Source organism: Phytophthora infestans, genomic scaffold, assembly GCF_000142945.1.
Source record: "Phytophthora infestans T30-4 supercont1.10 genomic scaffold, whole genome shotgun sequence".
Taxonomy (NCBI): domain Eukaryota; phylum Oomycota; class Peronosporomycetes; order Peronosporales; family Peronosporaceae; genus Phytophthora; species Phytophthora infestans.
Window position 1 is genome coordinate 2,222,904 of NW_003303749.1, and position 15,929 is coordinate 2,238,832.

A 15,929-nucleotide genomic window follows, 5' to 3' on the forward strand; every position below is an offset into this window, starting at 1 on the left:
TATGCTGGAGGAAGTGGGCTTCCGAGAGTATACAAACTCTCAGTGAACAGTAATTCACAGGTCCTTTTTGTCGAAGGGAGCGAAGTGACCAATTTAATGTAAATTGTAAGCTGAATATATTTATAGGTAGGCTAAGCTTGAGCTAAATAAACAAAAGTTAAGTCACCTATGGTAAAGCCATGGCATGAGCCAATGGTTGGTCTCTGACGACTCTGGTACCATGTACCAGCTATCCTGGAGTGCAAACGTGTAACACTTCGTGTATCCAGGGGTACCCTTGGAGTTACGTACCCCGTTACACGTTGGTAGTCCGCAGAAGCAGTACTCTGCAGTTTCATCAAAGCAACTGTGGCCAGAGTCAAACAGGAAGCAACGACGGTGTGTCGTCTGCAGGTGGGAGAACAGGTACTCCACAGAGGTTACTGACGATTGCATGCGGCACAGTGTCTGTCTGTATTCATAGCTACCAAGTCCAACATATGTCTAAAAAAGACTGCGTGGACGTGATGATAGAGGTATCATCTTTTCGACCTGCCACGCAAACTGTTTTCGACCAAAGGTAGGATACGATCCACTTCGGAGCTGTACCAGCTAAAGTGTGCAGCCATCGGCAGTACCGGCGCTGATCAAGAAGGCGAAGCGCCAGCTGAGACTCGTCAGAGCGCTGTTCACTTAACCAATTCGTAGTCAACAAGCTTAACATTTGCTTTTAAAAGTAGCGCGCCTTGAACGAACATGTAAGTGTGAAAACAGACGTTGAAGAGTCGCCATGTTGAAGTAATACTTAACCGTCATTTAATCTGAAGTGCACGTCTATCTTGTTTTCATTATGACCCATTTTTGCTTGAACAATACGAGATCTTCGTTCCAAGTTTGAAATATGTATGTATCTTGATCTTAGTATGAATATTACTTGTTTGGAAGATAAACATGACCATCGCTCCGTTTTGAAGTGTGTTTTTGTTTTGCTTTCATTAAACTAGTTGTAAAAATATTACTTAACTAAAGTAGATTGAGCGGTAGAAGTACGCTCGTTGATGTTCATCTTATAAGCTACACCAATCTCTTTATATGAAGAGCAAATCGACGAGAAGGGGGGGGGTCATGAGCAAATAGGGACGGTGCAGACAAAGATTCGCAAGTAAGCCATCATGCTAAGCTCGCTTTCCCGTACTCGACTGCAGCAGACTCAAACAAACTCTTGTTCCAGAACTCGACCGTAGCAAAGGTCGTACGCAGAAATACTGGCGAAATTGAGACCGGTAACATCCATCCTGACGAATTCAGCCCTAATTTCAACCCGTCGGTGGTAAGGGCTTTTCGAAATCTCTGCATTTTCAATGCTTTTGACGTCCTGGTGCACCTCAACGCCAATATTCTTCGAGACTTTGGTAGCGAGCACGACGTGAACAACAATGTTGCCTAGTCCTGCGCCAATAACCATGAATATATCATTTTCACATTTTTCCAATTTCTTGCAGCATTCCCCGCAGGTAGCACTTCCCCAAATTCAGGTGAGGTCCGCTACCGCTGTGCCTGATCACTGCGGGTGGAGCCGCCATAAAACTCGACGCCTCCGCTTTCACTTTGTGGCGACAGTGGAGGCGTAGGTGGTGACGACTGAGACGTAGTAGAAGTCGCCACGTCAGCTTCCAAACTTTCGCAGGACTGGTTATCGCTCTCGCTGTCTTTATCGGTGTACAGAACAGCACCGGTCGACACATGCGCGGATGAGACTTGCCGTCGAGTAGGAAGGGAGCATCTCGGACCGTCGCCGTGATTCGTCGCAGCTTGAGCAGACGAGCTGGAGCCGTAATGCTACCCCGATCCTCAACCGAGCTTGGCGCAGACTGCACAAACGGTAAAGGAGAACTTGGCACTGTCTGTGGACACGAAGGACGCAACGTAGATGCTGCTGTTCCAGTCGGGTGTGCTGCAACTGCAGCAACCGCGGCTGTCCCTGGTGGAGCTGTTGATCTCGCAGCGAGGATCCCGAAGCTGGTGCGTCACGGCTGGAGGACGTTCACGTGGAAAGCATGGACCTCGGTGAAAAAACTTGCGGGGATATCGGTGATGTCCATTTTCCCCGCTCTTTCGAACATGGTACATGGAAATGGGAGATGTCCTTGTACCATGTTCAAAGAGCGACTGAAGTCTCTGTCGAAGCACAGCTGCTGTGTGTCCTGTAGATCGCATACGGTGAGCGACGTCGTGCCATGAGATTTGCGAGCCCTTATCGTTATAAGTCCGGGCGAGATGGACAAGCTGCTTGTCGCTGTCAAAAGCGAAACTGGTGCGCATGTCGAGTAAAGACAAATAGTGGCTGCAGTGTTGCGGTAAACTTTCTCTCACTATATAAACAAGTGTGGTCCTGCAATGGTTCGATAAACGTTTATATGCTAACACTGGAGGAATTACAGCTCACGATAGTGAGCCGCCACTCCAAGCGACAGTTCCAATGCCGCTAACATTCGTGTGGATCCGGTGTTAAACGTAAATCCGCAGTAGATGCGGGTGACAACGGTTCGTGCTTTGCGTGCGTATCCCAAAATCCTTTCGTCATCTAGCCCATTTCATTGTTACGCTATAGATACGTCTTCGAAAGGCGATGTGGGCGCTAGCGAAGAACGTGGAGGGCGTGCTCTCGCTGCTAGTGCGGGAAGCGACGCCACTGTCGCCAGAAACGCAGTCAGCGCATGCCTGGACCAACTTGTGTCGGCTGTGCGTCACGTCGATGAGGTGGTCGACGGTAAATAACTAAGTTCGTATCGTACTAGATGTAAACGTTGCTTAAACGCTAACGTTGTTTTTATTTTATGTTGCTTTATTAACGCTATCCTATATTGTATAACACAGCCAAAACGGCGCCGATTTCGGGCGGCGACTCGGGTGGTAATGACAAGAGTGTGTGCGAGGGAGAAGACGGAGACGGAGAAGATTCGCCGCTCGGAGATGCCTCGAAAGGCAAAGTTAGTGGTGGTGACGAGGGTGCACATCAAGTTGATGAATGGGCTGGTAAATACGAAGGTTTGTATCGTACTTTTTAATAACGCCGACAGTCGGAGGTGTAAATAGGATCGAGGTTACGAGGGTGTGTGCTGCGAAAAACTGCGTTTGTCCCTCGCCTTTGGATATCGTTGTGTCATTAACGGTGTGGCTGTGATTGCTGTGTTTGTTTACATAGTCCCACGTGCACGAGAGTTGTCTGGTGACACGAGTGATGGCGACAGCCGTGACGAGTCCGTGATCGAGGGTCCGGTAAGCACGGACGTTGCAAGCAAGGGAGGTGCGAATGGCGGCGGGGGTGACAACGGTGCGCTATGCTAAAGGGGACAACGCTGTTAGCATTTTAGCGCTATTTCATGTTAATGTCGCTAAATTGCAACGTTGCTTACTCAATGGCATCAACTAGAACCTATGCCAGAGCCTGCAGCTGATGCAGCTAACAGCATGAACGCTGGTGGTATGAGTGGTGCTTCCACGCGCGCGGATACTGGATTGCGTGGCCAAGGTAACAAGGGCGACCAGGTGCGCGGAAACGCTGGACGTCAAGTCAAGGGTTGTGCTTGTTGTCCGTTAGCGTTACTTTATTTTAGCGTTGCTTTTGTTAACGTTGATTGTGGCGGCTCGTAGCGAACGCAAGTGCAGACCATCAAAAGCCGGTCCCGCTTCGCAGCCGACGAAAAAGCTTCGTACTTATTCGCCCCATAAAGTTGAAAGAAGTTCTTCATCATCTTGCGAGGATGAGGAGAGAAGTGAGATCTGCATTGAAAAGAGCAAGAGGGGGGAGCGTAACAACGAGGAGCTACCCCCACACCTCCCGTTTGCAGAATCAAAGCAACCACGTGTGCGGCAACACGAAGAAGGAGCGAGAGGAGGTGATTGCCGCTCTTAATGTAAAAGACTACGTCGGGCCAGTTCCACGGAGGGGCTACGCAAGCTGGAAGTCTTAGAAAGCTGCGTATCCCGAATGATGCCGTGCGCAACGCGTCTACTATCGCGTCTGTATATCGAAAGACGTTGACGAGTTACAATCGGTATAATTTTTTATTTGTGGTCATTAACACTTTATTAATTGTGAAGCTGTTTTCAAACACAATGCGAGCATTACGACGGCCCAGTTTAAGAAGTTGAGAAGCTTGGTCAAGTACCTGACTTGATCGCGAGTTTGGAAATCCAGCGCCGTACGAAGCGCCGACGAAGAACACGGAATCATCAAAGGGGAACTCAAGGCCAACATGTATTGACTACATGGTCTCGCTAATTGCAGCCGAGTTTCGATGACGGGACCACAGGCAACGCCGGAGACGAGCACGGTGAAGCCAGCAGAACTTCGAGCGAAGCGGACGCGTCTACTGAAGCAGAAGATGGTGGTGTTGGCGGTACCCATGGAGCGTCGAGCTCGAGCGGGAGCTCTGATCCAGCGGGTAGCAGCTCCGAGAGCTCGTCGAGAGTAATACCTCCAAGTTCAAGATGCGCTGGCGCAACGGGGGCTGACGAAGTTGACGTAGCAGGCGGAATCAGGGACTCAGCTGCCGCGAGGAGATGGGGCACAAGGCCGAAGTCAGGTTCCGCCGCCACTCTTCCTTGGAGGAGCGGCAATACCGACGTCCTTTCAGGGGCAACCTGCTGGACCATGGCGATGACAGGAGGAAGTCTATCAGCAGGACCTGTACCTCCGATGCAAGGCGTTGCTTCAGCCGAAGCCTCCGTCAAAACCATAGCACTTTAGCGCTAGTCCTAGACAACCAAGCCAGAAAGCCACTTGTGGTTCACCCAAGCTAGCTCCAAAGTGACAGCTGGGATAGGCGGAGCGCAACTCTTCGGGGATGGGTGAGTGTATCAACAATGTGAGTGGTATTATATTCAGTAAGGTGTAGTCTAGGAATTACTGTGATCTAGTATGACATAGTAAGATACTATTAATTGAACACAGCAGATGTAGGGCGGCGGTGGAAGCTTCTAGAAGCTTCCATCTGTATGAGCTGTGGGGGCGGCACTTTCCCTTTTGCGCGCTCTCCCCCAAAGCCGCTTCCTTTTGAAATATGAGCTCGATCGAGCCTCTATCTATCCGGACAATTTTAAAATGAAAAATGAAAAATGAGCCACTTATTGAAACATTCTGACAATTGAATCGAGATGAACCCGATGTGAGCTTTCAAGATTTAGTACTTTCAGTGACGTGACATTCAAATACACTTGTGCTCTTCAGTAGAGGATGTAAAAATGGTGTCGAGTCAGAAGTCAAAGAACTTTTCGAGCTACCGGTACAAGCATGGTGCCGCCAAAAGCGCCGCGGCCTAGGTTAATGGAATGCCACCGTGAGCTTCGCCGGTTGTCCTGCTCGACTTGACCTCGAGCTCATGAATGTGGCTTCAGCTGGTGAGCTCCCACGTCATTGCCTCGTTGCGCACAGTGAGTGGCGCATGCACGATTATGCGTCTGAGGAAGCGGCCGCTACAGCTGGTTTGAAGGACCTACCAACACGCGATGCAGTTGTCGATGCAGTGGCTGTAATGCATGACAGCAACACCTCGCCCAGCAAGATCGCTGGATACATAAGTGAGAAGATGGGTGAGTAGGTTTCTGGGCAGAGCGCTTTTATGTAATATTTTAATTATTTTGAAATTACAAGGCTGTCCTGTCACTTCTCAGGTTGTAAGAAACTTCGTTAGGCAGCTTCAAGGCGGAAGTACCGCTCAATCGCGGTCGGCACTGTTGCTCGACACGCTTGCAGAAGAAAACAACTGCGAGGCCACGGTTATCGAGAATCAAATTGGCGCTACGTGTGGTATAATCATTCAGAGTGCCCAACAGGAATTAGCGCTCGAGAATTGGGGAGACACCTTGGCAATGGACTGGACGTACGGTGCCACTAACGTTGGATATCATCTGGGTAATTTATTTTTTTGCACCCTTAACCGCTTGCATTTAATTTCAGTTCAAGACTAACTATTTTGCTAGGTGTTTTAGCGTAACGGGAGCCTCGTTGCAACCACGCCGACTGGGCGAGGCTTTCCCGTTCTTGATTTTATGTCGTTGAACTATAAGGCTGTGACGCTGCAGAAACATTTTGAGCTCTTAAAAAGCAAGAAGTCCCCTTGGATGATCATCCAGACTATTATAATTGCCAAGGACTTCGTCAAGTGGAGAGTTCTGGAGGACTGCTTTTCTCATGCGAAGGTTCTCCTAAGCCGATTCCACGCTATTACGCTATTGAAAAAAGATGGTGAGAAGTGGTTTAGGGTTGCAGGTCATTGTACAGCGCTAATTTGTATAGGTATAGGAGACGTTATTGGCTTATAGCAAGATTATTGTTTTATACTATGGCTTTGTTGCGTTTTCCTTTTTGTATCCCTTCTCTTTCTGACTTCGACAAGCAGTTATGTGCGCTCTATGAAAAGAAATGCAAAACCGTCCGCTCCTACTTCGACCAAAGTTGAAAAGAATGTTTAGAAATGTGGTCGAATTATTTGCGGGACAACTATTTCTCCGTGGGGAACACTACCACAAATAGGATCGAGTCCAATTAGATGCGGCGTGTTGACCCACCAAGCTACCATCACCCGTCAGGTGTTGCAGTCTTTTCATCAACATAGCTGTAAATCAAGAAACCCGGACACAGTACCTGTGTTTTTGCGCCGCGTTGCAGATATCTGAGTGATTATGTGCTAGGGAAAGTTCGGCAGCAATGGGACCTGTTCATGGCTGCATTAAAGGACGCTTCGTGCAGAAAAAGCAGCAGTGATCCCTGGATGTGGGACATAGCTGCAAACGGAAAGACGTACGCGTGTAATGACATCGACTGGACTTGCACGTGTTGTAACGAGGTTACACGCAAGTGGCTACACATAGCCACTTGGTTACGAAATGACGTTGGTGTGAGATACACCAATGGTTACATTTGGTAGACCTTGCATTTAGGGCATTCATTAGCTGAAAGTCAGTATCTTCAACCAATTAGAATAGTAGGATTCTGTCAGCCATTCGTTGACAAATACCTTTCATTAAGAATATTAGATTAGGAGGAAAGTCCAAACAAACAAATAAACAGTTATCATCTCTTGCCAGAAAATCGGCTTTGTTTTCCTATTTAAGTAAATATTTCGGACATAAGAATAGTTAATCTAAGTGAATGCAGCTTACGCTTCCTCATACACGTGCGCTAACGAGTAAGCCGAAGTAGTAGGCTTAAAGTAGGCCCATTACACGGGTACCTTTTCGAAAAGTCAAAAGCTGCCGTGTCAGCATGTGATGCTTGTATCTCGGGATGGACATGGGTTCGATGAGCTACTAAGTATGACGATTGCTCTTGTTGGAGCATGGCTGAGACCACCAAAGTGTATCGTCATTTGAAGGATGGAGCGGCATCAATTGAAGCAGTCACAAGTTCCATCAAGCTGAAGCAGGTTGCGTGTTTCCGCAATTCACCTGTCTCGACGTAAACCTCCGCAACGTTAGCGTCTGCAACGTTAAAGGGTGTTAGCGATGTTAAACCATCAGATCCAAACCAGCTTCAAAGTCTTGAGTGGTCTACGCCCTTCTCCGAGGCCGGGAAAGCGATACTGTGGTTGTTCTGCCGTCTGAGGAGAAGCATGTCATGGCAAAAATCATGTTTGAGCCTCTATTGAATCATTTACAGTGTTGTTTTAGCGCTGATTTCTACGAATCTCTAGAGAAATGTCAACATCCTGTCGAGGTATTGGTGCATCCTTCTGGTACGTCTACGGATGCAAGTCACAGAGACGCTTGTGCAGACAAGAAGAGCTACGACGTGGACCTCACCGATTATCATGTCACGGTGACGCTGATGGGGAAAATGAAGCTGATGGTGAATCACGTATATGACACGGAGATGACCAGCTGTCCAGCAACACAGTCTTCCCTACAACAGGGTCTACAACGTCGCTCAACCCGAATACGTCGCCCTCGTCTGCAGTGTTACCAGATGTAGCAAAGTTAAAATGTCGAGAACCATCCAATTCGATGGCTGATCATGCAAATGACAGCGATATTACAGCGGTAGAGATGCCCTTATTAGCTTTCGCACCGTCCACGTACACCGCGTTCGAAGATGCCTCTTTACTTCAAGTTTCTTTAGGAGACCTCGACCTATTCGAATCCTTGCAGCGCATTATTGCGTCATCTGAATCTGGACAAGAAAACAAAGCAGTCACATGTCAAACGGATTGCATCAAAGAAGAGTCCGGGAATAAAAATACCCGACACAAAGAAGACAGGAGTAAGCCTCGACATCCCGCACCCCCGTCAAGGCAAGACACGAAAGAAACTGCGACAAAATTGATCGAAGGTCGCTGCTCAAGATCGGAACATCGCAATCGAGTATCCGACTGGACTGACAGCAAAAGTGGCGGATGTCGTGAAATGGGCGCAACACACAGTGGGGTTGAACGCCGTTTCTGATGTATTGGAAAAAGCATCTGTGTATTATGAATGAGCGAACATTGCGTGGCCGCGTGCGCCGCGTCGGAGAGGTGATCTAGCTGGCTGCATCATCATACTGATATAGCTACGTGATTCTGGAAGACTTAATAGTCTCATTGTAAGCTGCACGAAATAGCTGCACGATTTGTCAAAACGAGGACCGAAAGACCAGAGGAGAGATGCCGGAGGGGTGGATCTAACTTCAACGCCCATCGCTGCAGGCGATAGACGCTCGCGGTAGGGTAACGCCACAGCTGGAACCATTCTCACGGAATCGTCAGAAGTTAGCGTTGCTAGATAGACATTAACGTTGTATTAGCAATACTCCTGTTATATAAGCAACGTTATTGTATCAGTTACTAGCTGGCGTTTCCTTTTTGTTGCTGCAGTGATAGCGTACCGATAATGAAGATTTTCTACAGAATCAAGAAAAGTTGCAAATGGTGAGAAAGAGGATATCCCCTTTTTTGTCAAACTCTGCGCGGGTCAGCTCCTGTGCAACTAGGTTTTGGGTCAACTAACGGTCAAATTGGACAGATTAAACAATTATGTATTGATTTCGAATTTTTATTTAATCAATTTATAATTACTATGGCTTCTCAATCTTATTAAATGTAGCCCTATAAAGTCGTTACAGCGTTTTGACCTAATTATATCTTAAACAATTAAATTTCCTTACCAAATTTACAAAAGATCTTACTGTAAGTATTTGCGCCAAAATAAAGTCTAAAGTTTGGGATGATGAGGGCGTATACACCCAGCAAGACAGCACAACTCTTAGCTTAGTGATAAGATGGCGGCTTGCCAAGATCTTAACATCGCATGAAAGGTGTTTACCGGGCCATTACGTGGTCCTCACTTTCAATTTTGCCTTAGGCCAAAGCCCCCCCCCCTCCTTCACCCCCAACTTTCGTCTCCGACACCATGCCAGAAACCTCGTTCTCCGAAGAAACGCTTTCCAACTCGCACCACTCTTATGCTTACCATCCTGACTCGGACCGTTCCGGTTCCGACAATTCTGACGTCTACCATTCAGAGTCAGTCCGACCCCTATCACCCCAATTCGAATCAGTCCGACTTGGACATGCCCTGGACAAGTAGTCACGATGGTGAAGGCATGAGTGACGTCTTATCTGGTCACACGGAGATTATTCTGAGTCAGTCCTCAAGCTTGGATGTGGAAGATAATGATGGTCATCAAGTTGAAGTTATCGACGAAAGTGCTGGGTTTGCACTTCCTAGTGGTGTTGAAGCTGTTCCAGGTTCACGGACAGTAACCTACCAGGGATACCCCTACTCGTTCTATTATGGTGGATTCACCATGAACTACCGCTGCAGCGCGTATAGGCGAGCCTACTGCTTAGCCAAGTTGTACGTGTCAAGAATGGGTGTCGTCGTCCAAGGGATGGCACAAATCTGACTGTGTTCCAGAAATACGAACGATCCTTTCGAGCGATACAATCGCACGCTCAACGACGATTTCTCCGTCCGCTACCCCGACATCATACAGTTCATCAGTGTTATTAAGAAGCAGAGCCACGAAAATGTTCTTCTGATCAACGACATTTCTAATCGAAGTGCAACAGCAACAGCTCACGCTGAGCCTCAACAAGCACCAAGATTTGAATCGGAATCGAACATAGTTTTTGATACAGATTTGGAATTAGACGACTCAGATGACTTCGATTCAGACAATGATCCAGAGGCGTCAATGTCTCCGGAGTACTAATATTTCCATGTTAACTTGCATAGAATATCTTCGAAACTCACACAATACCAACTTCTTTATTTGGTCAAAATTTGCGTAAATCATTTTCAAAATATTTTACTTCTCTAAAAATGACTTATTTATACTAAACTAGGTGTATGCTACAAAACTTAGTAAAAGTGTTAGGTCGCTTTTGCTAATCGAAAACGTTTGTACCCAGGGAACGATCCCATTGACCGTCCACCAAACGACTTAACGACCGAAATTTCACGGTGGGTTATCACCCCAGTTCATTCAGTCAGTCTGATCCATGGGAGACTCACTTCGAAGAGCGTGTCGGACGACCCAAATCCTTGGTTATGCCTCAAAACGGAGGATTTGCACACGAGACTTGCCTCAAGCTGTCAAGCTCCCCTACAGGTATAGAATTTGAACTCACGCCACCCGATATACAACAGCCTGTCCGAGCGCACGCCCTACGTGTAATGGGCCCAACTCCAATTACATAAGAAGGTCGATATTTCTTTAGCTATTACATAAGTAGGTGAAGTGGCACACGGGTAGCGTGTGCCGAGGTGTCATCATCTGATTGGTTGATAGTACTCACTTATTGACCAATCAGGTATCGACATGTGTTTGAGTGGCTCACACGAGGCCAGGGGTAGCCGCCCTGGTCCTCAATAAATCAGAGTTGAACTTGACACAAATCTAAGACTTGCTTTTACTATTGCGAGCTTCCTCCACACTATAGTGTAAGCTAGCGACGGTATCTCTTACCCTGTTACACTACGGGCATACTAGAATTTGACATGCAACAGACCCTACTTAAACCGTCACCTGCTCTAACCTATATTTTATCACAAACCAACACTATTAAGTTATTAGGTTATACAAAAAGTAGTTTTTCTATTGGTCAAAATATGAGCAAGTTGCGCATGAGTTGATCCAAATCACGGGTTGCGCGTGAGTTGATCTGCGCAGAGTTTGACCCAAAAAACATCACTCCGGGAAAGAGACCGGGATTGGATAAAACAGGACTGGGCGAAGGTCACAGGACGGCCAGCTAAGCTTTTTGCTGATGAGACGGATTCGTCGGGTAAGCTAGTAGCTAAATCAAAGCAGGGGCCAGCGCATCTAGCCTCTGGGGTCAATGTGGTGTTTGATACAGTGTGTCTGCGCACTAAATTCTACCACAAAACGCTATGAAGGGAATCTACTTTGAGGAAGTGGTAGGTTATGCTGCGGATCGTGCGTGGCTGAACGATGCCGTGTTGAACTACGCTTTGGACGTCATGACACGCAACCAGATAGGCGCTTATGCACTGTCGTCGATTATGGTCGGCAGCTAGAAGTTTTTGTCTCCACCGCGATCAAAGCTCTTCTCGATGAAGTTCATCGCTAAGCCCGTCAGCATCGAGGGATGTCACAGGACGCACATTGTAGTAGCAGTGCACAGACATGGTGCGAAGGCGGTGTACATGTACGATCCGATATATACCACATCTTACAGATCAGATATGGAGAAAGGACGGAAGAGTAAGATGCTGCCATATCTACAAAAATGGCATTCTCAGTGAACGACAGACGTTATTAAAGTGATGCGGTTAAGGTTGATGTGGATTATCTTATCCAGATCACGCACCTGTAGGGGTGGTCGATAAAGAAGAAAGCTAAACAGATAGGCAAGCAGCTGGCCAGTGCTTTCGCAAAGGAAGTTAACAAAAATCTGGAATTAATTGAAATATTCTGTGTGTTATAGATTTCAATGTCACTTCAACATCAACTCGTATTTTCTTAATGTTGTCATCCTAATCTTGGTTCGAATCGTTTGTTAAACTAAGAACGCCCTCTCGAGACAAGTCAATAACATTGACTGAAGCTTGAGCGGGACAGGCTTGAGCTTGGACAGCTTGAGCTTGGGTCGGTGGACGCTGACCACGCTGCGGCTGCATCCGACACGTTCGGCGTCGCTGAGCGCTCCTAATGCATCTTGGAACGTCCCGAGGGGACATTTTTCTTTGTTTACTGTAAGCGATTGCGTCGAGATCACTCTGCACTATTATCCGACTAAAAGAGTCCGTGTAGGTGCTTCGTGCTCGCTTGGTGATCTCTGCAGTGAAGTGCACTATACTATCGACTAAGAAGAACGACGTTCATTTAGACGACGTTTTATATGACCGACGTTAACATTCAGCAACGTTATATCCGAGCAACGTCAACTTAACTATAGCGGGTTTACTTGTCTTGCATCATCTTGCAGCATTCGGTCAGGAGTACCGATAACGAGGGGGCGTATTTATAGACCAAAGACGCCTCGTAAAACGCCATGGATGACAGCTCGCTCGCACATTTACTTTCTTGGTCCAGCAGATCTTTAAGCTCGCCCTGAACTGCCGCCAGCTTGCGCGTGTACTCCTCCATCTCGACTACACCGTTCACGCTAATTAGTCGTGGTTCGAATATAGTCGTTCGTACTTATAAAGGACAAGACAGTACTATTACCACTTTTAGTCGTGCACCACGTTTAGTCATACACCAGATTTAGTCGTTCAGCTGTTCACAGCCACTCAGTCGCTGTCAAGATCCTGTGCAGCTAATAACTGCCAGTTATACGTATTTTAGCATTGCCCATGAGCACCGACGAAAAGCGTTCTCTGCAGCATGCTGTCGCTGTCAGGGACAGCGTCAAGTTTGTGGAGTAAACGGCTGTGACAGCAGCATTACACGGAGAGAAGGGCCTCCCTGCCAAATCCATCGAAGCCTTTCCAGACTACTTCCGCTCTCATGACCGCCGCGTCAATCTGAACAAGGCCCGAGACTGCTGAAGCAAGCGCCATGCTCTGATGCAACCTGAGGGGGAGCGCCAGTGAAAGTTCGCTCGCAGTAGAACTGGCAACCGTCACCAATTTGTCAAGAAGACAGCTGCCGGGAGGGTCCTAAACTGGGTGAGCATTGGGCCTGGCTGTATTCTATACTATTGTCTGAGTTTGCTCGCTTACGCAAAGCGGGGGTGAAAATGTCATCGCGATTGCCATTCGACATTGTGGTGACTTTGATTGAGGCCAGTGTCCACCCAGTGTACAACAAAGTGTTCCAGTTTAACGGTAAGAACTTTACTAATATAGCTACACCTCGTCGAATCCAAGATTTCGCAGACGGACACAATATTGTTTACCGCCGCCTCACGGGAAAAAAGCAAGTCAGCAGCGAAAAGCAGCGCGTCATCCACGCGTCTGTTGCAGAGCATCTAGATTGTCTAAAGCGTCAATTCGACGACGGTCTCATTGACCCCGATCTGCAATACAACATGGATGAAAGTCATTTCGTTATTGACTTAGATTATGGCAAGACTCTTACTTTCCGTGGCGCCTCCCAGGTCAAGTACGGTAGCGTGGTTTCTGGTAAGTTCAAAATCACTTTTTTTAAAAGTCACTTTTTAAAATATTTATGCGCTTTTTAGGACGCGAAGGGATTACAATGTGTGTGCTTCCTCGTGGCGGAACCAATGCACAAATAGAGTGCCCAATGCTCATCTTCAAAAATAAGAATGCAAATTAACCAATCCAAGGCTTGCCTGATTTAACTCCTGGGGTGGCGTATCGATCTTCGCCTACAGCCTTCATAAACAGCAGTTTGATGCGGCAATGGCTGCATGAAGTCCGTTGTTGGGGTCCAGGAGGACATTTCGTCAATCAGCACTCAGTGTGGATGGACAACGTGAGCGGTCACAGTGGAGACGATGTTGCCGCTGTAGCGAAAGAATTGCGCACAAAAGTGCAGATTTTTTCAGCTGATGCTACAGACCTAATACAACCGGCTGATCGGCTTCCTATTAAACAAATTAAAAAGCACTGGCGACGGCTTTGTGAGCAGCGAAATATGGCTGCAATCCGACGTGAAGATTGGAGTCCGGGTCGTTGCAGTACCCAGGAAAGAGATTCATCTTAGAAACTGCAACAGAATGCGTACGGCTGGTGAATTGTGAGCGAGATAAGAATGGTCTCAACTAGGCTAAGAAGGCCATGCTTATGGGGGGACTCGATGTTGGCTCTCGTGGTTACTGGAAAGTCGATTAGCTTGGCCGAGAAATGTAGGACATCGTCGCTAAATTTCAAGATGAGTTCTAGCAGGGCTACGCGGAAGCTGGGCAGTCGGCTCAGCTTTAGCCTTCTAGGATTCTACCATAAATAGTCATACACCACAATTAGTAGTTTACCTCGATTAGTCGTACATTTTTTGGGAATCTGAGGTCGTACACCACTATTAGCCAGAGGCCGCCTATTTAGCGTGGACGGTGTGGCTTCTCCTGAATCGTTGCTCACTATTTTGGACTCGAGAACAAGCAAGCAGTTGCGCAATCCGCGGGGTCGATAAGGGTCGGGTTGCTTCTCGTGGCCCACACTGGAGTCAGCGGCTGCGCAGTCCTTCAGCGTCTCTAAGTAGATTGTGATCAAAGAAAATTAGGGGTAGTTTAAATGATAGCTATGTCCGGGTAACGATCGTCTACGATTGTCTCTATTTTGGTGAAAATATGTCGTCTAATTTGTTTCACTTCGAAATCCGATATACCAGTAGAAGCCAGCTTAACATCGGTAGTGTTGCGCTAAAACGAAGTTGTAATAGGGTTAAATAACGTCGCATTAACGCCACCCATCCAAACCAGCTACGGTATTTGCGCGAATCCCAGCCCAAATAGCGTTTTGAAGTCGAGCACGGCCTAAGGTTCGCATAGCGAGCTTAGCGTGTACTGAAGAGCTGTACATTGCTAAATTATTTAGCAACTTGTTATTGTGCGTTCTACTCGAACTTTCCGACGTGTCAAATGGCCGCGAAATCGACGTGATTGGGCAAGTAAAACAGGGACTGTATAAGTACGAAAAAGGATTTACTTTAGTTAGGATTGTACATGCGGCGCCATATGTTTTGGAGCTGGACGATTTCCTTGAGAATTGTAAAGGACATGTCAGTCGATATTATTAAAAAAAAATCCATACTGGGGATTAAAAACAATTAATTCCCACGGGCGGCAAATTTGGTCAGAATTTACAATACATGTAGTACTGCTAATAATTGCAAACACCGGACAGTCAGAGTACTGGATTGCTTCAGTTTTTTAAAAAAGCTTCACTCATCGATGGATAGCCGTTTCAACCATGAGCATCGACAGCAAACAGCTAGGCGACAGTGACGCATCGACGGCGTCCACCGCTGAGTGTGCGGCCAAGCGCGCCGAGGTGCAACGACTGAGGGAGCATCTGGACAAGATTCAGGCCGGGGAAGACGACGAAGATGCGCTGCTGCTGCTGGCGCTCGCTCAACCCGTGGGCACGACTGACCCGCTCTCGTGTTTCTGCTGCTGTAAGTTCCAGCGTGTCGGACATAGCTACGTAAGTGCACGAGTAGATGAGTTAAGTAGCGTAAAGGTTAACGCAAACATTCTGCAGATCCTCCATGAACGACGTGTAGTCTCTGCTGATGGTATCGTGAAGACCAAGCTGGTGATTGTAGGCCCGCATTGGATCGGAGTGTTGGTCACGTTGGTAATTATCGTGGTGTCTACGGGCTTGTTCCTCTCTCAACATGTGAAGACTATGGCGTGGTATAACACGCTGATCACGCTGGGACTCTGCAGCGTGACGCTGTACTATCTGTTCCAGACAACATGCACAGATCCGGGTATTATTCGTCCATCGAGACAGAACGACGTCTTGCAAACAGAAGACGAGAGTGAAGCCATAGGGCTGGAAGCTGGGCAAGCTCCAGCAGCTGAAGGGGC

The 15,929-nt window shown here is 47.5% G+C and overlaps 1 protein-coding gene across 1 annotated transcript; it reads left to right on the top strand.

The window, feature by feature from the left end:
- Positions 1 to 15,306: 15,306 nt before the first annotated feature.
- Positions 15,307 to 15,884, top strand: PITG_07091 (uncharacterized protein; the record flags this gene model as incomplete). Its single annotated transcript, XM_002905009.1, has 3 exons — positions 15,307 to 15,540; positions 15,598 to 15,838; positions 15,880 to 15,884. The coding sequence occupies 3 exons, from the start codon at positions 15,307 to 15,309 to the stop codon at positions 15,882 to 15,884; spliced, it is 480 nt and encodes a 159-aa protein (XP_002905055.1).
- Between the last annotated feature and the right edge of the window lie 45 nt (positions 15,885 to 15,929).